The sequence below is a fragment of the Acipenser ruthenus genome, chromosome 28 (genome assembly GCF_902713425.1).
Source record: "Acipenser ruthenus chromosome 28, fAciRut3.2 maternal haplotype, whole genome shotgun sequence".
NCBI classification, from domain to species: Eukaryota; Metazoa; Chordata; class Actinopteri; order Acipenseriformes; family Acipenseridae; genus Acipenser; species Acipenser ruthenus.
In genome coordinates, this window is record NC_081216.1 from 19,136,585 (window position 1) to 19,159,747 (window position 23,163).

Sequence of the window (23,163 nt, forward strand, 5' to 3'; positions counted from 1 at the left end):
GGTTTTTATTGGAATTTGTGTTGGAAAAGGGAACCCTAAACCTTCGGAACTGACTGGCATCTCACCTGGTAAAAACGAATGCACAGAACAGGTATAAAAAGAAACGCAACACCTTCCAAAAAAAAACTAAAAAAAACTTAAAGCTAAGCTTGAGGAAACCACAAAGTGGTTTACTGTTTTAAAAGAAGTGTAATGCTGATGCACCTGGGGACCATTGCAGCTTGTGCATTGGACTTGCACTGTCTCTGATTTTAAGTATGTCTACAGTGCTGATGAGTAGTGCTACTGTATGCATGGTTTTATTCAGTAGACTTCCCAGCTGTCTACATTCTAAAAAAGCACTATAGCACTGGTGAATTTCTGAAAGCACTGAAGACTGTAAATGAGTCATTTCAGTTGTGTATCCAGAAGGAACATTTTAATAAAAAATAAATAAATCGGTTATTAAAATGGGTAAAATCATATATGAAGTTTGCCTTTTGCGTCTTAAAATGCATTTATTTTATTGGCTTTGTATTGAAAATGTAAGAGGCTTGACCACTTAAAGGTAAAAGATAGCGATTAAACTGAACTCTGATTCTTTAGTAAGTTATTACTGTAGTGCTGTAGTCACGGATATGAGTATTGAACCTTCCTGAAAAGGATTCAGTACCCTTTAGTGTTGCCTTTGCATTGCCTACAGGATCATAGCTTAGCATTATACTGAAGGATGTATTGAGTGTGACAAAAATCCTGTCACAAATCTTTTTCCTAGCAAAAAAGTATATTTGTGTGGGATTTTTACAGCCCATTCATTTGGAGCATGGTGGACTGTGGCTTTACCCTGAGTTACATGTTTAACCTTTACCTGGACATGTTTCTTTACCCCCATCCTAGACCAAGGTGTGGAGTCAACTTCACCCTCAATTCTTACCTTTAAATACCCTCTTCTGTTAGCGTGCCAAACAATGTAGCTAATTTGCGATATCCATTTAATCACCAACTTAACTGACTGCTAATTGCGAATGTTCAATGTCATGGAGTGCTGAGGATATTTAAACACAACACCCCATGCATATTAATGTTGTGTTTTGTTTGTAAAGTAAATATATGTATGGAAAATAAAATGTGTATAAAATTAGTTGAATTTGTGCAACTCCTTTCCTTATATTAAGAAGCTCAGCATTTCCGTAGCAACGCAGCATACTTTGAACAGCGAGATTCGTCCAGCTGTTCAGTTGGGTTTGAATGTAGGTTTCAAAATGGGAAGCAGTGCAATTAAGTTCACATTTATTCAACAAGATATCTTTCAACTGTTTTTCAATGCAACATAATAATACCCAGTTTATTTGGTAAAATGTTATTAAAAACGATTTTGGACATAAAGAGCCTTGCAGTATAAAACCAGCTTGTCTTATAGAATGAATGTGTATTATTTTGTGATAATGTGGTGCATGTGATCTTGGTGCTATCCAAAGTACTCACCTCTGTCACTGAATGTCACTGTTGTACATGAAAGTTACCTTGGAAGATTTTTTGTTTTGGAGTGTTTTAGTTTTGGATATCCTAAAGATAATAAAACCTGCAAATGCCAAAGTTAAAAGCGGTAAGTTACCCGGTATGATTCAAATCAGTGAATCCCTCTGGCTTGCTTGCGTGCATTTCTGCTGAGCAGTGCAGCTTGTGCAGTATAATGCATGAATAGTGCTGGCACAGCTACAGACCAGGGCTGCAGGACACTAGGAGATTCAACACACCTGTGAGAGTGGTGAGAGGCCTTCAGACCTACTGTAGTATATACATGCAGAATTCACATTGGCAGGGAAACAGGCTAAAAGAGAAACATGCAATGCATTCATATTAACTAATGATCTCTTATCCTTTTTTCCCCTTTAGCCATAACCAGAGAACAGTCACATTTAGACATCCAGTAACTGGACAGATCTCTCCAGAAAACTCAGGCTTTATCCTTCAAGAACAGTAAGTCATTTTCCATCTTATTAGTGACTTATTTTAGTTAATGCAATGTAATTAGATTGTATTACAATTTACTTTACACAGAGGGCAGTAGTTTGAAATCCCCTTTGTGGTCACTTTCAAGAGACCTCAACAACTATCATGTTGTGTTGTTCAATAGTCTAGTTTATATATAGATTTATAAACTAATAAAAAAGTGCCTTTATGCCGGTTTCACACCATTCTGACAAGGAGTTGTTAATGTCAGGAGGGATCTGATATTTGTCGAACAGTTTTAGGGAGCATTTATTATTAATTTATAAATAGGCTGTTGTATATAAACAATGTTGTTATCATGTTAGTCAGCTAGTTCTTAACAGTTACTAAACGTTGTAGACAACTTGTTGATTCCTGGCTTGATACAATAAGTGAGAAATGTTTCCATTAATTAAAATAAAAGGCTTGGCAATGCAGTTTTAATAAAATGGGCATCAGGGTTTTCTTATTAAATCCATAATTTATTGCACAGCTGTTAAATTACCGGTACATTACTTTACTTGGAGGAATGTCAATGTCTATCATTTATTCTGAAGAAGTTATGACTGCAGCACAATTAATGGAGTTAAGCAATTAATTCTGGTGCTTGTAAATGTCCTATGTTGAAAGGTACAGATCATATTTGAGGGTGGATGATGGCAATATGTGCTTGATTCTTGTGGATTGCCTGTACATTATGCAGCTTTAAAATAAAATAACAACTTTTATATTGCATGGGCCTTATTTTGAAGCAAGTTACCTTTTAGTTTCTGAACAATTTGTCATGGGGAAAGAATTTTTTTTTTTTTTTAAAGGTAATAACACAATTCCCTGATTTTATATGCACATTTATACAGTTTTCAATCATTACATTTGCAAGGAAATCTTACAGGATAATCTAGGAGGTGTTATACCTTATTTCCATAAACGTTTTTAATATAATGTATTTTCCAGAAAAAAAAAGCAAATTACCCTTTTATGATTGCATACGGTTCCTTGAAGGTTGGTTTCCTCTGAGAGAAACATTTAACAGAATTGCAGTATTAAACAGAGGCACTGTGCTTTTTAATTAAGTACCTTTTTTCAGTTAATTTAAACAATTGTAACCAGGGAGTAATTCTCTATTCTAAAGTATCTAATGTATTATTCCTCAGATTAATCTTAATGTCAGCAAGTCAGAATATATATATATATAAAGACTACTTGAATATCATACATTTTCTTTTCTGTTCGGTTTCTGTATGTGTAGCATGTTTACAGCCCTGGTTAAAGAGACTTGCCCAACTGATGACTTGTCCAGTTTACATATATCAAAGGTAACGTAAGGTTCAGGTTCACAGGCTTCCTCCCATTTGAAACCTGCTTGCCGCTCTGTCAAGCAGGCATATTAGGAGGAGGTTAACAGTGCCGAGTTACAGGCAGCGAGAACAAACTCTCCCGTTTTTATACGAGATTAAGCAATGCTGTTTTCACATAGTTTGTTATACTGATAACATTTTACAGGGCATTTTTTTTATTAATTTATGTTTTTAACTGTTTTGCGCCATTTTGGAATACAACTACAAAAGAAACCAGATGATCCGAACAGATTTCATGTATCCTTGCAGTACAGTTAAAGCATATGCAATGCCTGGATTATCCAAAACACACGATTACCACAATAACATGTGAGTGGGTAATTCATTGCCCTACTGTACACGCAACCTTAAAAGGTCTTAACAAAAGCAGGCCTGATTATTGTCAATATTGTTTTGAATTTGCTTCAGCGTCCTGAGTTTTATAATGTTGACTCGTTTGGCATTCCATGTGGTACTTGGTACATTTAGTCCCCCTGTATTATGCAATATCACATAGCACCCCTTGCTGATGATTATTTAGAAGATATAAACACAGTTCATCTTGGGGATCATGTCTGTCTTCAATAAAAGTCCTTCAATTAGAAAGTAGCACTCGCTCCCAACTCCTCGGGAGAGAGGCAGTGTAAAGGACAGGCTCTTTCGAATTTATGGATTGTTGATATTGGTTTTAAAGTCTTCAACTTCAGAACCCAATTATTAATATAAACATACTGTGTACTGACCCTTGTTTTTTATCATATAATTTCATTACTTGTTAGTGTTACAGATATAAAACGTTCTAATTATAATTGATCATGTTGCTAGAATACAGACATCATGTTACATAGCTCCCCTAAACTGGAGTTCTTTATTTACACAAAGCACACATTTGTATTCACTAGTTTCCAATCAGCTATAGGAATAATGCCTCACCATTATGATAATATCCATAATAATAATCATAATCATAATTTATTATTATTCACATTCGATAAGTGCTGTAAAAGAATTATCCATCAAGGTAAAATGTGGAAAAACTTGGAAACTACTTTGTCTCCAGAGATGAAAATAGTGCAATTGCGGGGTTAGAATCCTCCAAGCTGCAACCTCCGCAGTGCTGTCTGGATACGGATACGGAGGTGGTTGCTGGAGTCGCAGCAGTGTGCACATTACTCTGGGGGCACTTGTTGGTGTGTCACTCTCTGCTGACTCCAAACATCCAGAATAAATCACCAGCAGCTGCTATTTTTAGGAAGGCACAGCACACAACGAAAGCATCAATAACATCAATCCCAACAGAGCTATCCTTCGATCCCTAGTCAACAGGGTGTTCAGGAATCAATGTGTCAATAGATGTGACAGAATCATAGACGCCCCACAATGTGTAGTCTGTTTAAGTAAGGTTCTATTAGAATTTACAGTGCTGTACAAATCTGATCTGTTTACTCAGTTCAATAAGTATTTTTTTTTTATGATTTATATACAGTGTTTATAGAACAAACTTCCTAAATATGGGACAGTTTATATAATGTTTTTACATTGTCTGATAATAGCTATCTACATATTTTTGAGAACAATTTTATTTTATTTTTTTTTGGTTCACATGCGCAGCATGGGGCATATGAATCGGTTTGTCATTAATATCAGACCACTATAAATTAGTATAGACCCATCACTACAAAAAATTCTGAACTTGCCATTTGTCTGATATCAAGTGTGAAGGATTATTTATAGCTTTTTGTGAATTTTGTACCATCTGTATCTGTACCTTGATTGTAACTTTGACGTCCCTGCTGAAGCAATTGCGCTGAAGCAGCTGTCAAACAAGACTAAAACACCTACCACTAAAAGGTAGTTGAAATAACAAGTATTTGAAGCAGGAACGCCTGCTTTGAGGTTACGGAGGTCCCAAGACAAGTGGGAACGCATTCAATATTCCTTAATGGTGTTAGCACAGTCACAGCTGTGCTGTGCATGTGGAACCTTATCCTGGATCGTTACAGATAGGTGGGTGTGTTATTAACGGTTTAAAGTTTTGCGGTTTGTAGGAACATAGGTAGCCGTTCTTAATAAGTGTTGAGACTTAGCAGCGGTGTAATGTTTCTCATTGCTGCAATCTGCACTATTTTTGTATCTGATTGACTGCTCTTTTTATTTCGCCCCTTGTGCTGAATTGCACTTGTCTTTAACAGCTGCAGTAACTGATGAGCACAGTAAAAAAAAAAAAAAAAAAAAAAAAAAAAAGTTCAATTAGTCCATCAGCCCCAGATAGCTGTCTGCAGTCTCTCATTGCTTACCGTTACTATGGTAGCAGCAGTTTAGAATCCAAACACTAGGGGCATAGAGACGTAACATAGGAAAGTATGTCTCCAGTTTAGCATCTCACAAAGGCTGCTCTTTTGGTACGTTGCCATGATATTCTGTGAAAGAAAAAGCCATATTGTATATGTAGTACCCGTATATGTATTGTAAATCAAATTGCCATCCTAAATATGTTTTAGGACGTCATAAATATCATTATTTGATTCTGTAATGTAGTCACAATGTTGTTGTTTTTTTATGTATATTGCAGTTGTTAGTTTTGAACATGGTAGGTTTACTTATGCATATTTAGATCCAAGATGAGGTCAAATTATCATGTTTGAAATACAGAATGTCTTTTGTAATGGTGTCCGATTACATAAGACAAAAAACAATATGCTTTCAAATACTGGCCAGTATGGGTATATACTGTATTTTTTCATTGATTTTTAACTTCTTTTTTGTATAAACTATTTATGATTTTTACCTCTGTTTCTCTACCCATTATGAAATTGCCAATTGAAATGCCACCCCTACATCCCACCAAATGACCAAGCAATACTGTCAAGCCAATCTCTTCAACCTAAGCAGTGTTACCAAGGAGAGGAGGACAGGCCTGGCTACTCTCTGTTTGGTCTCACTGGGCTCCTGTCCAGTAGTGGTCACTGAAATACAATGAGATGAAGTGTTGCCTGACACTTTCCTCCCAAACCCACTTGAGTGCAGAGGCCATCAATCTAGATTCTGACTCAAAATTCAAAACACTTTGGAGTTAATGGTACTATGACTGATATTTTGGTTGTCTCCTGGTACATGGCTCAGAACTATTGGTTTGTTTGCCTTCTAAATGGCCAACAGATTTACTTTACTTTCTGTCGTCTGAGAGATGCAATTTCGATTCATTCTCATTCCTGTTGTGTCGTCTTTGGCGCATTCATTCTCCAGTATGTCAGGGTAAGATGCCCAATGGTTTAATCAGTGACAGCTGGGCCTTGCATAATTCTGACAAAAGCACAGTAATTGTAACCCCTCAGTTAGTTGAACTGTCTCTTGCAGAATTTCAAGTCATTATGTGTGCCATTCATCAACTGCGATCACATTCCTTTGGCAATACAAATGACTAACAGTTATAAGATTCATGTGGCATTTATCTGCTTGCACCAGCTTGGCTCACAATAATGATAAGGGTGATCATTTTACTGTAATATTTTTCTCTGTGAAGAGAAGGATATCATAGTGCAAAGCTAGCAGTGTTTTGTGACACTTACTGGAAATTCTGCTTTCCACAGAGTGCAATATTGTATACATGGAAGAAACAGACAGCAGTTTTATTAATTAGCTATTATATGTTCCCACAGAGAAAGCTTGCACGCTGCAGCACATTATCACACACAGCCCCTCAACTAAAGTGCGTACTGTGAGACGTCATATCTCCATTTTACAGTTAACACTGGTCCTTTTATTGGCCACTGACAAAATATACATGACACAATTACTTTCCTCATGATACACTACAGCCTGAAAGTGTCTATAAAGAAAGCATGCACCATGCAGGAGTACATAGTCTGTATAAGTTACCAGTGGTGTCGGCTTAATTAAGAATTTTTACACTTCGTTTCAAAGGTTTCTTGCCTCCCAGGTGTAGCCCCAGTTGACACAGTGCCTGGTATTCCAGTCCCGTACCTAGCTGCTAAATTACTTCATGTCCTGGTCCTCTGAGAAATAATATACATACATTGCTAGAGAGGAGCCATCTGCTGAATCAGTCCGGGGATTATTTTCAGAAAACCACTGGCGTCTCAGTGAATCAGTGCCAGGTCATGGTGATGGTGTAATCACAATTGTTTAGGGATGAAACTGGAATGATAGTTCGTGAATGGCTTACAATTTTTTTTACATCTTTAACTCTAAAGCTGGCTTCCAAATCCATGCAAGATTTTTAAAGGAAAACTGAAAGTAACCTAGAGGTAGTCTCCTCACATTGGTGTGTATACAAGTATTTTTCCCCCACCATTTGACTGTGGTCATATGACATATCCACCTCTACAGCCACGTTCCACAGTATTCACAGTTAGCTACTGATCCACTTCTAACATGGTTAAATTAGATTGAAAGTGAAGAATCCATAATACATGGCCTTTATGTAGTGAATTGATCCATTGCCCTCTTGTCCTTTAGCAATATACACTTTGCAAAATAAACTGTGCATCCACCACTGTGCTTGTGTTGTGTTAAGCTTGTCCTGTACACTAGAGATATTGGCTGGCTTTGTTGTGCCTGTTATATATTTGGCTGGAGTTGTTTCTGAGCCTCTCAGAATCAGTTACAGATAACCCAGTGCAGATAAATGTACGTGTGCTTGTTTTTCCCAGTCACCTAAAGTGTTGGTGGAAAATTGAAAGTGTGGAAGAAAGATACTAAGAAAGAATACATACCAGCTTTTTGATGTTTTCTGTCATGTATTTTTTCGTATGTGTCTGGCAGGTAAATAGAGAATGAGTGGAAGTGTGAAGTCTCAGGGCAATACAAATCAAGAATGCACATGATGTTAAACTCTGCTAGCCTTGCTTAGTCAAGCTCTGTTTTATCCTCACAAGGGTATGAACCTGAAGCTCACACATCCATTAACAAGATCTGCTGAAGGTATGAAAGAGCTGAGCTGTTAATCCGAGAACTGGGTGCACTCTGTTTAAGGAACACTATCTGTTTCCGTTGAGGTCCTAATTACATTTGAAACACCTTTTCATTTATCATTGAAAGGATCCGTTGTCGCTTTCCATGGTGCAAGAGTGGAGAAAAAAAATAGAATTTTCCAAGGTCTGGATATTCAATGTTCACGCTTGTGGGTGGTAAAAGAATGTAAACTGTGAGTCACAAAAATGTGAAGCTTTGTATATTTTCTATTCTGAAGCGTTTTCATGAACAAGAATGTAATTGTCCGTGTCCTAATGTTGAATTTGAAAATGAAGGTCTCCTGGCCAGCAGTTAGATTGTGAAGGGCAGTCAGTCATAGGTCTTATTGAAAGTATGTGTTAATATGCAGTTTTAAGGTTTTGTACTCCATGACAATTTATTTCTAGAAAGTGGCATATTTAATCTATTACTAAAATAACAGGCTGCTTGGCATGAATGCTGTAATGTTTGTTCATGCTGAAGTATCTAAAACTAAGAATAAGGTGTGTGCATGATATTACAGGATTGTGACTCCAGTGTTAAAATGATTTAAAAGGGATCAGCAGTGAGGACTTCCAGTTAATGCAAGCTTTATTCTTGGATTTCTTTTAAAGAATAAATAGGCAACATCACATCCATATGCATGGTACTTAATGAACAATCCAGTTCTGGGTCTCTGGCCAGTTTTGCTGTTCAAATGCATGGCAGGGAAATTATTAATGAGAATGTATATCCGATGGCTTTCTGTACTGGCCTTTGACATCTTATTAGAGTACAAACTTCATCATGATCACAATCTGTCATTCCTTCCCCCATTTACTTTTCAAATCTTGTACTGCATCACATCGCATTTTTCTTCCTTCCATCAAATCTAAGTTTGTCCTCATTGCTACAATCTATCAGTGCTTTGGGGCTTTGCATAACTGCTAAATCAGCTAGTTTGAGAACTCAAAAGCTAAGCAACTCCATGGCATTTTGACCCGCCCTCGTGATCATTTCATTTCACCTTTCCCAGACAAGTAAATGTTTGTTACTGTGGCCAGGGCGCCCACTTGGAAACTGCAGTCAAAAAAACAACTTTACGAGGTTCTCCACTGAGGCTGGCAGCTCTGCAGCTGAATTCCAATCCTCCCAGACTGTAGGTCTGTGGAGCTGTTCCATGGCCCCTCATTAAACAGGAAGGGGGTGAGGTGGTACACCTGGTCAGTGCACCCCCCGCCCCACCCCCAAGGCTGGCATGAAACGTGGTTGTTAGGGACTGTCAAATGTTCTGTTTTGATTAATGGGAATCCTAAGAGCTCAAATGGCAAAAATGACAACTCTCTCAGTTGGCTTACAACTGGTTTTGTAGAAGACAAATTTAGTTTTAAACCACCAGGTGTTTTTTCACAGAAGAGGAAGACAGTAAATAACAAGTTTTAAAGCTAGAAATGAGAAACTATTGTAGTTAGGTTAATACTTGTTTCATTTAAGGTTCAGTGCTTACAGCAGCTAATTTGACACCAATAATAATACACAAGCAGTGTAGGGACATTTTCCTTGTATCTCAGCTTTAATGGTATTTCAAGTTTTGTACTCTTTCTTACTCTTGGGAAATGACCCACGGTGCAGTGCCAGGGCTAAGTTTGTGCTTTGATTATTTCCATCAGAGCTGCAGAGGCACTGAACAGAGATTGGAATACGTCTTCTGTCTGGTATTCAGTGGTCCCAGCCAAGGTCAAGATGTTCTGGTTGCAGTATCCCCTCCAACAAGGCTTTTTTTCTCGCAGATATAGTTTTATAATGATGTTTTGTATGAACTTTAAAAAATCAGATCATAATTCGGTAACACTTTAGTTTAGGTAGCCTTTATAAGTGGTTATAAACATGTTATTACTTGTGCTATTAACACAGTTATAGAATATGATTAGAAATAAGACTTTTGCCATTTTTTTTTTTGCTATTGTTTAATCATAAGGATCCCTAAACTAAAGTGTTACCCATAATTCAAATACATTAGTACCATAATTTGTCATTTATAACACATGTTCTACCACAATTTCTTCACGTTAAGGTATGCAGTATATTTATGTTACGGTATTCTTTATGGTAGGGTAGTATAGGAGTGTATTCAAAACTCTGTGTTATTTTAAAATGTACAATAAATGTGTGCTTCATTTCTAAAGCAAAAGTGTTTTTTATGTTTCAGTTTGAATTTGAGTTTATTGCTGCAGTCCAATGAGGGCAAAGTTGTAGCCATTTTAGAATATACGATATCCAGAAAGAAAAGGCTAGTCAATTAACCCACAGCACCACTTATTCTAATTCTAATTCTTAAAATGTCACTCATATTTTTATGAGAAAAAAAATATTGGAACACAGGGATGACCACCAGTCGGTCAGTGATAACATTGTAGTCAAATACAGTGTTTGTGTAAGATTCAATGTCAACGTTGATTTATGCGAGGTCACAACCTTTTAAACACTGCTTCTACTCATGACTTTTACTACCGATACTGTGACTCACACTTTCAAAACAGATTTCTCCATTGCACAGCTATGGGTGTAATTTAATATGAAGGAGACATTTCTTATACATCTAACAATAAAACATTTAATTTAAACGCCCCAGGCAGATAAATCCTGTATTATTGAGTAACATAAACAGAGAATAAAGTAGTCTGCAAAAATGGTTTTCGGTGGTAATGTAATAAAATACACCACACTGCCACAGATTGAGCCTGCATTTAGATGCTTTAGGATACATATTAAGAGGCGTGTGGGTAGGATTGTGTCATTAATGAGGAATACATTACTTGAGTTACCATGTCCTTTTATTTCTGTTTCTTTAGGCCAAATTTCCGCATGTCCAAGCAACAGACAAATCAAAGGCCTTCCAGTATGGTCAGCGAGACGTCCACTGCTGTCACTTCATCTACTGTGGATGCTCCACTGGGGTCAAAGGTGAGAAAAATCATTCATAGTACTAATTGTTAGTAGCACAGGGCAATGTATTCAGTGTGCTGTGCAGTTTTACAGCTTGCTTGTCTGTCCTAGGTATTTCTGTTTTGTGGCATTTAGCAATTTAATATATTTTATGCTGACCAAAATTACTCATTCTAGATTAACAACCCAGCACTGTTATGGTAGGTTGAGTTCAGTCCGTGCTAGAAACTCCAAAGGAAAAGCTGCAGATAATTGTCCGTATGAATCTACTGCAGTGGGGACTGCAAGACGGCCCATTAAAAAAGCCAGCAAATTGCCAGCTGTAGCTCACTGCAGTGGTTTTGCAGCACCTCATATACATTGTGTGTATATATTGTTTAAGTTCCATGTAATCCCTTTATATTACAGCATATCACAACCATATATTGTTTTAACAGTGTGTAAATAAAGTAACAGGATATAGGCAACTATTCTGCATTCCTTAGCCCAGTAGATTTCTCCCCATAGAACTATATGTTGTATTGCTGCCTAATAGTAAAAGGTAAAAAAAGTCAAATAATTAAATAGTTTCTGGTATGGTACATATGGTTTGGTAAATCCATGCATTAATTAAATGAATGTGTCTTTCACCTACTGATTTATTACTTTCAAATTGTAGCTCATTGAGATGCAGTACAACTACAGTTTAATAATATTAACCGTATCTTGAATGACTCACAATAGTTATATTGTAATGTGCAGTATACTATGCATAAGTGACAATTGCTACAATTAAAAAGTACAACATAAAAAGGGAATTTGTAAATTGTTGAAGACATCTCCATCTCCTCCTTATCCTGCTTCTTGATAAGCTGTGACAGATGACGGCTGTTTTTTTTTAAATCTCTTCTTTCCTTCTAGTTTTTGCTTCTGTCTATCATATGGATAACATGTAATCCTATTGCAGCACCTTGTTTGCAGATGGCTGCCTGCAATTGGCACCTTTTTTTTTTTTTTTTTTTACAGACCAAAGTTATGCAAGACGGTAGTGTAGCTTATCTTTACTGAAGGGCAAGTTGTTCTGGATGCGAACCTTCTATCTTGACTTCAACGTACTTGCTTAGTTGTGGAAGCCTTTTACTATAAATCTGTTCATCTTCCTCAATGGCTTTTATTTCACACAAACAACAGTGTTTTAACCTATTCAATCATGGTAACTAAATAGATAGTGTAAAACGAACTCACCCACTCGGGTTCGTTGCCCCTTTAAAAATACGACCCAGGACACTGAAATGGATTTTCTTGCGCGGTTGCGCTATTTTTTTAATGAACACAAAATAAAACAAATACAAAATCAAAATAAACACCTAACTCCTCTTGGAGCACTAACTCAATTTTCAGGAACCCACTGCCTAACACGGGACAGCTAAGCTGTTTTCCCGTCCTTACAAAAACACTGGTTTGACACCGCACTTACTTTTCTTCCTTCTCTGGCTACTCTGAGACAGAGCACCTCTTCTGCCTCCTTCTACTCAGCAGCCTTGAGCAGACTGCCTGCTCTCCTTTTAAACCCCGCACCTGGGTCTAATTCCCCAATAACGCCCAGGTGCGGATGATAATTAATAATAAAACAATTAAACAATTAAACTAAACAATAAAACAATTAACAAAACTAAATGAAACAATAAAACAATAAACCAAAAGGTGCATTCTCACATGTTTCTCTTGCAGGGAGGTTTTAACCCCCTCCCTGCTGTCTCTCACAACCCGCTATCTTAAAATAGTAAATAGTTTTTTTTTTTTTTTTTTGTATGGCAGTCACACAGCGAATTACAGAGAATACCAGCTGTAATGGATGTTTTCTAAAATTGTCATTGTGACTATTTGTCTCCTGTCCTTCCACTACAAGAAAAGGAAAGAAATTCCAGATAGCACTTGATTTGTCACAGCAAATTCTACCCATGTCAGGGCTGAAGTAGCCTCAGCCAAGCACTCTAATTCATATTCTTGAGCAGCAGCCAACTCTGCAGCATGGGTGGTGATTTTTGACATATGATTGTTACCTGCCCTTAATATTAATTTAGTATAGTCCCCTTCCCTGCCCTCTTTTGACCATCAGTAACCTGCCAGTGCCCTCCATCACCCTTGATATCTAGCCAGCCCTGCGCTCTGTAAATCTAAATCAATTTCTAGCTTTTGCATCTTGCCACTAACCAGAGTGATTTCCCAGGTGCGAGTCAGGGAGATTTGGAAACCTGCCACGTTGATTCCTTGTCTCACTGGGAGTCTCATAACCTCCTCCTCTTATACTTTTGAACTTCTGTGTTGAGACGCTGCCGCACTGCTTACAGTATAGTGCCTGCATTGTGTAAGCGTTTCAAGAATGAATAAAGTGCACTGGGGCTGGCCATCTATTAAACAACCAGCAGGGGTCCTATGACTTTGATTAAGCATTAATAGATAGAAAAGATGATGGTACATTAGTCATGTTAAATTAGTTGCTGTCCTATTTTAATTTGGTATAGAGAAATTGTGTAAAAATTGAATATTGTTAAGTCACTTGCAATTTACAGTATGTTGAAAAATTAGGAAAGGGAAGGAAAAATGGCATATATTATGTGGTTCTATTTCTGTCTTTATATGATAAAACACTGCGCTTTATATGGTTCTGCTAAATGACCTACAGTAAATACCCTGGTCTTATTTTCGTGCTACCTTTACAACACAGTCATACTAATAAGTACTACTTTAGTAAAATGTAGCTCTTCATAGCAGACTATAGACACGATTTTCCGCTGTGGGCAAATTGTCTATGTAATACATTCACTATGGAGGGGGCAATTTGCAAGTAATTCAGGCCTGTATTCTAGTACAGCAGCAGTACACTGGTATTGACTTAGCCGTACCCTGGGTAACAGAACGTGTCCAATTCTATTTTAAATGCAACCTCTTACTGTGGATTTGTAATAGATGTCAATGGGGTTAGGAGAGATTAATGCATCATGAAATCTCAGTGGTACTGGGCTCTGTTGCAACTGATTTCAGTAAAAAAAAATATTTGTATAAATTAAAAATGTAATATAATTAGTTTCTGTGAATAAATTGCTGCCCAGCTTTCAGTGTGCTGGGAGCATTGCCCTAGAAATTGCTATCCTGCTAAACAAGACTACTGTTCTTATTTTTTTTTTTTTTTTTTTTAAATATAACCATAGATTTGCATATTACCAGTACAGGTACCCTGTGTTATTAATGCGTTAACTGGGATTTTTTATTGTTTTGAAATGCATTTTTATCCTGACAACACATTTACTGATCTCCAAGAATTTTCATGCTTCATTAATTTCAGTTCTTGCAATTAATATATAACTTTCCTGGCTGCGTTGTGTAAAGGGCTGTCATGATTAAACACTCCTAACAGTAAACTTAGAATTTAATATATTTCTAAAATGTCATTAGTGAAAGCAATGGTGCAAATATTGTGGTACTAGTTAGAGATGTGTAAAGAAAAAAAAAACATTGAAATGTCCATCACACCAGTAACTGGCGATCAAGATAATGTAACTCATTCTCAAATTAATGACACAATTCCTTCTGAACACTTCAGGTCTCAATCCACAGCTCATTACTGCATTCACTGGGCTGACCCTTGACCCCAGGGATTGTAGGGTTGCTATGCAATAGGCTATGCTTCTGTTTTATATAACCATGCTATTCTTTCAGATAGCCGAATCCCAGAGAGCTAACCTGAATAAATAAAAAAGATCAGATTAAATGAATGAATTGTATTTCGTTTGCATTCTTAACTTCAGGGCTCAAAGTCAAGTGGCAAGGTTCACAGTTTTGGGAAGAGGGACCATGCTATCAAGAGGAACCCTAACATGCCTGTCGTGGTGAGAGGCTGGCTTTACAAACAGGTATGAATGTTTAAACCTGTTACAAGAACGTGGATTCTTACTGGATCCATGGTACGTTGTTCCTTCACAGTCTCCCAATTTACGCACTTTACAGGATCCACAAGGTAACTTTCAGCGCTCCATCAAAACCTTGTCCTGTAAGTGTTTCATTCCCCCTCACAGCTCAGTGAGCATGCCTCAATTCTGTCCTGAGCACTCACAGCCATTCAGCCATCTGCTGGTAGCTGTGGTGAATTGTGTTTGTTTTTGGTGTGGACTAAAACTCACCAAAACCATTTCCTTCATGTTTGACCATAACTGAATGCTGATCCAGACCCCCAGAGGTGAACTGCTATTGATAATCCTGCTACAGGATTATCAATAGCCCCTCGGGGGCAATTAACAGTTTGATCCCTTCCAACAATTACTTTGACACCAAAGCCAATAGTAAAACCTTAAAGGCTTACATGTAAATGAAACAGTTTTGTCTCTGCTGAAAGAATTGAGAAAACAGAATGGGGAGGTTCTGAAGGAACAGTAATAATATATTGATGACTGTGGCAGTGTGACATGCATATAGTCAATATTGTCTTGCATCATTTATGTTCTAGCAGTAAAACCAAGTTGTTTATGTAGATTGTTATGACAAAATGTGCTACTCATATAGACCTCTGCTCTAAGGGAAGGATGTGTGTTAATTATAAAACTGAGCTGTTGTAATTTATCTTATGGTTTTCTTGCGGGGATACAAAACAAAAACAAAAACAGAATAAGTTGTAGTGCTGTAAATGTGTGGAACCTCATTATATTGCAACTGGTTATTCATAAGAAAAAACCTAAAATTGAATCATTTCATTTAAGAGTACAGCCGTGCACTCTAATAGCAACTGGACTTAACACTTATTCACAGCTGGAGTTCTTCTGATAAGACAGAATACCAAAATCCAGTAAAGTTCAATTGCACAGGAGGTACACTCAGACAGCCATAGACGAGCCTGTAATCTCACTTCATGTTCGTAGTTTTAAACAAGCCAAAATAATACTCTCTTGGTCTTGCAGGACAGCTCTGGCATGAGATTATGGAAAAGGAAGTGGTTTGTGTTGGCCGATTATTGTTTGTTTTACTATAAAGGTGAGTGATGGAGCATTTTTCATAAATTAAACAAGTAGATATTGATTACTTTAGGACCGTCAGAGGTTCAGTTGGTTTAACTTCATAGTTAAGGACATCAGGGTCATTTTAATGATCTAAACAGTGGGGGGTTTAATTATGTGGTAATCTAGCTTGCCTTTCCCCACAGGGGTGGTTTATAGACCCAATATTAATACGTATAGTAAAAATACATTGTGAGGTACAACTTCAAAGAAACATGTCAAGCTGACAAATGTTACGGCCGTTGCCTCAGTTTTAAGCCAGCTGAAGGAGGCACAAGCTAAAATATTTGTCTGCTTGATTTAGCTTCTTAAAGGTTTTACCATCATTTAAAATTTTAGCCTTTTAAGTTATGGATAATAATATGAGGTTTGTGAGGAAAAAATGTTTATACGTTTAAGAAGGCAGTATTAAAATGTTTTGACCATTTAAAATAGTAGTGTCTGGGTGGCCTATCTCCAGTGAAGTTATTAATTCACATGCTGTCTGTGTTAATAAACATGCTGTCCGGTGTACTTTAGATGTTCATCTTTCAGTAAAGCGGAACTAATGCTGCAAATATACATTTTGAGATTTGTTATTGGACAGGTATTCTGAGAAAAGAAAAAAAAAATTGAAATAAGAAAAATACTCCGTGATAATAATTGCCTTTGTTTTTCTGTTCCTTTCACACAGACAGTAGAGAAGAAACAGTCTTAGGCAGTATTTCTTTGCCTAGTTATGTTATTGCTCCAGTCGGGCCTGAAGATCATATAAGCCGCAAGTATGCATTCAAGGTAGGATTAAGAAAAAAAAAATTGAAGTTTATTAAGAGATGTGTGCAGTCTTGGAAAAACACATTTTATATAAGCTCCTCTTTCACTTTAACTGTAAGAAATAATCTTGTAACTGTTGTTTAGTTATATTCTGTTAAGTGAAGAAATGAATAGAGAAATTAAAGGGGTCTATTCAATTAATAAATAACACAGGAATTAACTTCAGTTAAACAGGACCCTTTGTGAATGAAGGTTATGAAAAACATTGCATATACAGTAAGGGGTTGGGGGCTTGTCTTTTAAAGCAGTAAAAAACTATATTTGAATGATTTAAATGCACAAGGTATTTAAATCTGCTGTTTGACTTTATAGATTAGACCCCAATGTGTTATGTGTAATTTTAATAATTTTGCAGAAACAAACCCCTTTCAAAGGCCAGGCTTTATAAAGCAGTCCTCTGCCAGGTAATTTTGTATATGAAATGTCATTTGGTTTCCCTTGTCATTTATCACAATTACCACATTGCTCCGTGTACCATGAACATGACTGAACCCCAGTTCTGTTTGTCCTGGTGAATTGAAGGAACATAATGAAGGGGTCGTCACTGAAACCATTCCCTGCCCTGCATTCCATTAGTCAGCACCCATTGGATTTGATGTGAGACTTCTGTATGTGAACAACCCTTGTGAAACAGAGTTTGTTTTTAAGCTTTAGAGCAATAAATTACTCTCATAATGGACACCACTTCAGACAACAGTTATTCACATAGTGCAGCATGTGGCGGTTTCTTCTTCAGTGTACTGTATATGTTATTGGTAAATTCAGCAATAGGTTGATTTATCCAGCCCAAATAAAATAATGCTACAATCATGCAGCTAGTACTACTGGTTAATCTTAAAATTAACAGGATAATCTGAGAATTACTCTACTACATACCTAACCGTTATAAATTACTTGCAAAGTTTAATTATTTTTCTTTTAATATGATTTGGGCAAACGGGTCCAGGTTCAACTATTTTAGAACTGAAACTAAAAATGAACTGTACTACTGTTAACTTTTAAAAAGCTCAGGTGTAAAATTCTGCTTTAAAACAATGCTTTTAAAAAGACAATATTTGATTGTTAGTTCATGTTTGTTTTGTTAAACAATATTACATGTACATGTATGGAAAGTTCCCATTTAATTTTCTTTCCAAAACTGAAAAAGAGTAGTTTATTAATTGTAAATTGACCAAATGTTCCAATGAAGAAGAGAAACTGCTGAAGGAATTAACATGTAGAGTGAAAGTTCCTGTATATTATGCTGTGGTGGGTATTTCGTCAGTGTCTTAATGTTGTGTATTTATGGTGTTCATTTTAATGCTGGTGTCTCTGTGCCATGTACTAATCAATCCGTAAATAATATGTTTTAACTACAGTATGGCTTTGCCAAGGATTTTGCGATTGTACAGTATGCGTGTCCATATCTAGTATGAAATTATGGCTGATGTTGATACAGTTTTGGAAAACCATACTGCAAAATATGCTGCACCCTCCTCATATTTTAACAGAAATTAAATATGTGCATGACTTGGGATGAAGTTGTCTTAGTCTTGATCTGGGGGTGACTTTTTTCCAATGGAAAATGCCATGCTAATTTTTTTTTTTTTTTTTTTTTTATAGTGATATACATTTTAATAGTTTGTCTGCAGCAGATTGGGCTTTCACTGACTGGCTTCTGCCTGACCAGACTTCTTTTTTGCCTTACTTCACACATTCTGAGAGCTAAACCCATTTCCTTCTCTCAGCAGGTTGACATTTACTATGGTTTTGGAAAACACTGTATTTGGATTTGACACTGTGAATCATTCATAATCATAATCTGTGTGCATAAACCTTCAGATTCACTTTGAAAACTGACATAAGATGCATATACGCATTCTTAACATGACAATGCTGTTTTTATATAATTTGTTACTATAACGCTACAACATGGTATTTAATAGATTTCAATAATTACAGTAAATGAGTCACAGACATGCACTTGCAATGCTAACTTCTTATTACAATTCTTTGGTTCATGTTATGAATATTTATATGCATGCATGTCGCTTTTCAAAGAGATCCTGAATGTAGCCTTTATGAATGAACCCTATAGTGTCCAATTGAAATAAATCAGTACCAACACTAGGCATGTTTCACCATCGCAACTGCTTATCAGCCAAGACATGATAGCATATGGTGGTTTAAAAGTGAGGATTTTGGTTATGTTCTAGTGCAGGCATTTATTTTTCGATACGAGAAGCACTGCGCTGGCATGCATATTTTTTATTTGAAAAGTTCAGGACTTCAACACCAGCATTCTTATCTTTCTCATTTCCAATTATAGTCTTTTTATTCCCACCTGATGCTGAATTAACTTGGTGCTTTATTGTGCTACAATATTCCCAGTCTTAACTTCCTTATAATCAATCAAAGGTGGGCTCAGCAGATGCAATTATCTCCCCTGTCCAACACACATGGTTAGAGCAGCCCCCTTCTGTGGCTGTTATATGAAGAGTAGGCTCTCGCAGTTTTTTTTATTCTGTCATGAGTCTGTGTCAGTCAACATCAGTCAACAAACTGAGTCATACTTTTGACCATCTAGAAACACCTCAAGACTCGCTTCCAATAAACTCTTTAAATAGAATGAGGAGCTTTAGCAGGCAAATAAGAAGATCAACATGCACCTTGAAAGTCGCACAATGTGCAAGACTGGTCATTTTGCATTCATCACAGAGCAGTGCTACATAGCAGGAACAAGATTCTAAGACTAGCACCATAGGCTGTGTTTAACGGGAGCGGTAATTTCCTTCCTCAATACAAACAATGGAATAATTCAGCAAGTAATGCAAAAACACTTCTACAGATTAGCCAGTTATTTTGCTCTGTTGAATGCTCCCTTTTTCAGTGGCAACATCACCGTACTGCTTGCCATGGACTTCTATGTGACTAATACAGTATATAGAGCAACTGGAGCCAACAGTTTAAAGGTCAAAACATCACATGATAGTTTGAAATAAAAGTTTGAGCAGGTACTTAGAACTCCACAGCCAGCAGGAGTTTCAGATAAATAGAGGGTGAATTGATTAAAACTCAGTTTCAGAGCAACAAGACAAGAATACTTCTAAACAGTCTGTTATTCTGGCAGCTTGTTTGCTGTCCTATGTGTTTTGAAGTGTGTCATCACATGCTGTTTTGCATTCTGCATGTACTTTTGTAATCTAGAAATTAGGTATGGAAATTGTATTCTGTAGGTTTAGCATAAAAATGTCTAGCGATTTCTGGAGGGCAGACTTAATTTGACAGTAGAACTGATCTAAACAGTTCCCCTGTCCCAAGTATTGAGATCCATTTTGGTGGATCTCAATAGGCTCCGCTATCCACCAGCAATAAAGTGAACAAGGGGGTCAAGGGGGTCCCCGAGTGGCTCATCCAGTTAAAGCACTGCTGCTGGGAGCGCAGGATGAGTCATACAGCTTGGACGGCGCTGGTTTGAGTCCGGGCTGTGCAAAGAGGCCGAACTTTGTTGGGGACTCCGAAGGGAGCTTCACATTGACTCTGACGCTCCCGGGGTAGGGGATGGGAAACCGGCAGGGATTGCTTCTCCTCGTTGCGCAACAGCGAACCCTACTGGCCAGACACCGAGCACATTCAGAGTGGATAAAAAGAAGGGCTGATCTCTGTTCTCCGGGATCGGTAGCCCGCCCACCTCTGCTCTGGATTGCTCAGTATAAAAGCGATTCTGGCTTTAGGCTTGTGAGATTGGAACGTCTGTGCTGTGTGGGGATCTGCTGCGGTGAGGAGAAAAACCATAATTGTACATTCCAAATTGCGGGGAAAAATACATAAAAATAATAATTGGTCACTAAATTAAAATAAAAAAATAAAGTGAACAAGACTACAATAAATTGATTTGACCAATTGTGATTATCTGGCTTTTAGCCAGTGGTGACCAATACGTTACAGTAGCAATGAAAAACAAAAATACATGTCGGCATTTTCAACTAAGAAATGACAAATACGTTCAGGTTTTTATTTTTATCTGAGGAAAAGGAAGTCCTGAAAAGCTGCTGTGTATTTTGTTACCTTATTGCCTCATAAAAATCACCCCATAAAAGTAACATTGAACATGTGAATGTATTAAAATTAAACTACCATTTTATTCAGGTAGACAAATGTGTCCCATTTTTGTTTTCTGCAAAAACGAAACATGGTGGCATAAAAATGCACAAATGCCTGACGTTTACTCTGAACTTTTGCATGCTTTGGCTTTGATTTTTTTTCAGCTTATGCTCAAAAGACCCATTCAATATCCTTCAAGAATTTGTCAAATATGGTAATGTGATTGTTAGCTAGAAATTCTTTGATCTTGGATAATGAAGCGCCGAACAACTTTCCCTCTACTCAACCAGTGTACTCCAGAGTGCAGAATCAGATCACCGTAGTCTGGGTCAATTTCCTCCAGAAACCAAACAAACTGTCTGTGAAGCAATGCAAACTGACAATTGTACAGCCCATTCAGCAGATCCAAGTGGAAATGTATCTGCAAAACAAGCATGATTCATGGTCATGTGGCGCTTCAGGTTACCAGCATGAGCCATACTCAAGCTTACTAAAAAGGTTTGTCGTTCAGTTCTATAACGGAAACTTCCAGCGCCCGCCTTTCACTAATGTTACGCTTTGGCGCCAGCTTCACCTTCTTTGAAACAGCTGGGATATTTTCATCCAAATCTGTACGACTTGAAGGCACAGAAGGCTCTCCCCCGTCTTTTGTAACTCGCACCACAAAGCGATCCATTGAAACCACCAAACGCAAACTGTACACTACGAACCAATGAGTTGAGGAAGCTTGTTACTGAGGTATGGAAGCCAGAGTACAGTTTTTAGTGCCATCTGCTGTTTGGAATGAATTTAATTTTTCAGTGTATGTATTAATTGTCAGGAATTATATTTAAGTACGCAATCATATTTAAGTACGCAATCAACCTTGTTGAAACTATTCTATGCTTATGTGTTGATGCCCCAAGATCCACCAAAAATCTCTTGAGATCTAGGAATGGCTACCACTTCTCTATCCTAATCCTGTATCAAAAATGGCTTATTGAACAGGTTACTTAGATACCCCAGGCTGTAAAACTCACCATGGATTTAATACAAAAAAGAAAATATATATTGTTTCAATCCACAACAACGTTTTTACATAAACAGAAAAATATTACATTTTGACACCCAGTGAATACTGGTGCAGTAAATTACAAGGAGGGTATGTCTGCTCATATTTTTTAAATACTCCTTCGTAAAAACAGTTTTGTCCTGATTTGTGCTTTTAACAAAGAATGAAAGCCAAGAGCAACCCCCCATCTGTGTTTTTTCCTTTTTTTCTGTTCTACTCATTTCTGAATAACTGTCTTGTCCCATCTTGCCTTGTTACTAACACTACTTATTTACGTACTAACAGTTGCAGCGTTCAAGATGCCCGAGTAGAATCACAGAATTTCACTTTGTTTACAAGCAGGCTTACCGCCAGCCTCTTCACTGTTTGCTCAACTCTTTGTCCTTCTCTCATTCCTATTGGCCTGTTCCCTCACTTTGACCCCCTGGGTCTGCTCTTCTTGTGCACTGCGGGAGAGAGCCCATTCTTCCAGAAAGGCTGTCCTGAAAAAGGCACCTCCATGCATGAATAGGTATTTCTTTCTTCCATTATTTTGGAAATTGCTTTGTGTACAGTGTGAGTGTTAAGACATTTATTATTTATTTATTTATTTATTTATTTATTTTTATTTTTATTTTATTAATATTTTGTTTGATTCTTTTTGTATTATTTCATACCACTGGAAGACAATGAATTCTACACTTGACTCATACATATGTCAGAGTGACAAAATTTCTCATTCGTTTAAAGCAGTTCAGCAAGAATACACTAACTCACATTCTGCTATTTATTTTTTTATACTGCAGTACATGTGTGATACTTGTCTGTAAAACAATGCAATATACATCTGTGGCCAAATTCTTTGCATCACCCTATAGAATTAACTAATTTTGCTTCTTAATGTCGAATGAAATGTGCTGAATAAAGTTGTTAACATAGTGTAGCGTGCACAGGGGTAGGGGTCAGGGATAGTAGGTGACACAGTCTAAACATGAAGACATAA

The 23,163-nt window shown here is 37.1% G+C and overlaps 1 protein-coding gene across 19 annotated transcripts in view; it reads left to right on the plus strand.

Moving 5' to 3' along the window:
• The window catches only part of LOC117435134 (pleckstrin homology domain-containing family A member 7-like), a 123,883-nt gene that overhangs the window by 71,774 nt on the left and 28,946 nt on the right, over nucleotides 1-23,163 (plus strand). For 18 of the 19 annotated variants that reach the window (XM_059003294.1, XM_059003291.1, XM_059003292.1 and 15 more), the window contains 5 exons: nucleotides 1,876-1,959; nucleotides 11,114-11,225; nucleotides 14,996-15,100; nucleotides 16,139-16,211; nucleotides 16,908-17,008. In XM_059003294.1, coding sequence (XP_058859277.1) covers nucleotides 1,876-1,959; nucleotides 11,114-11,225; nucleotides 14,996-15,100; nucleotides 16,139-16,211; nucleotides 16,908-17,008 — 475 coding nt within the window. Of the gene's footprint in view, nucleotides 1-1,875; nucleotides 1,960-11,113; nucleotides 11,226-14,995; nucleotides 15,101-16,138; nucleotides 16,212-16,907; nucleotides 17,009-18,724; nucleotides 22,693-23,163 lie in introns of those variants that run through there. The other variant, XM_059003307.1, reaches the window with a different exon arrangement.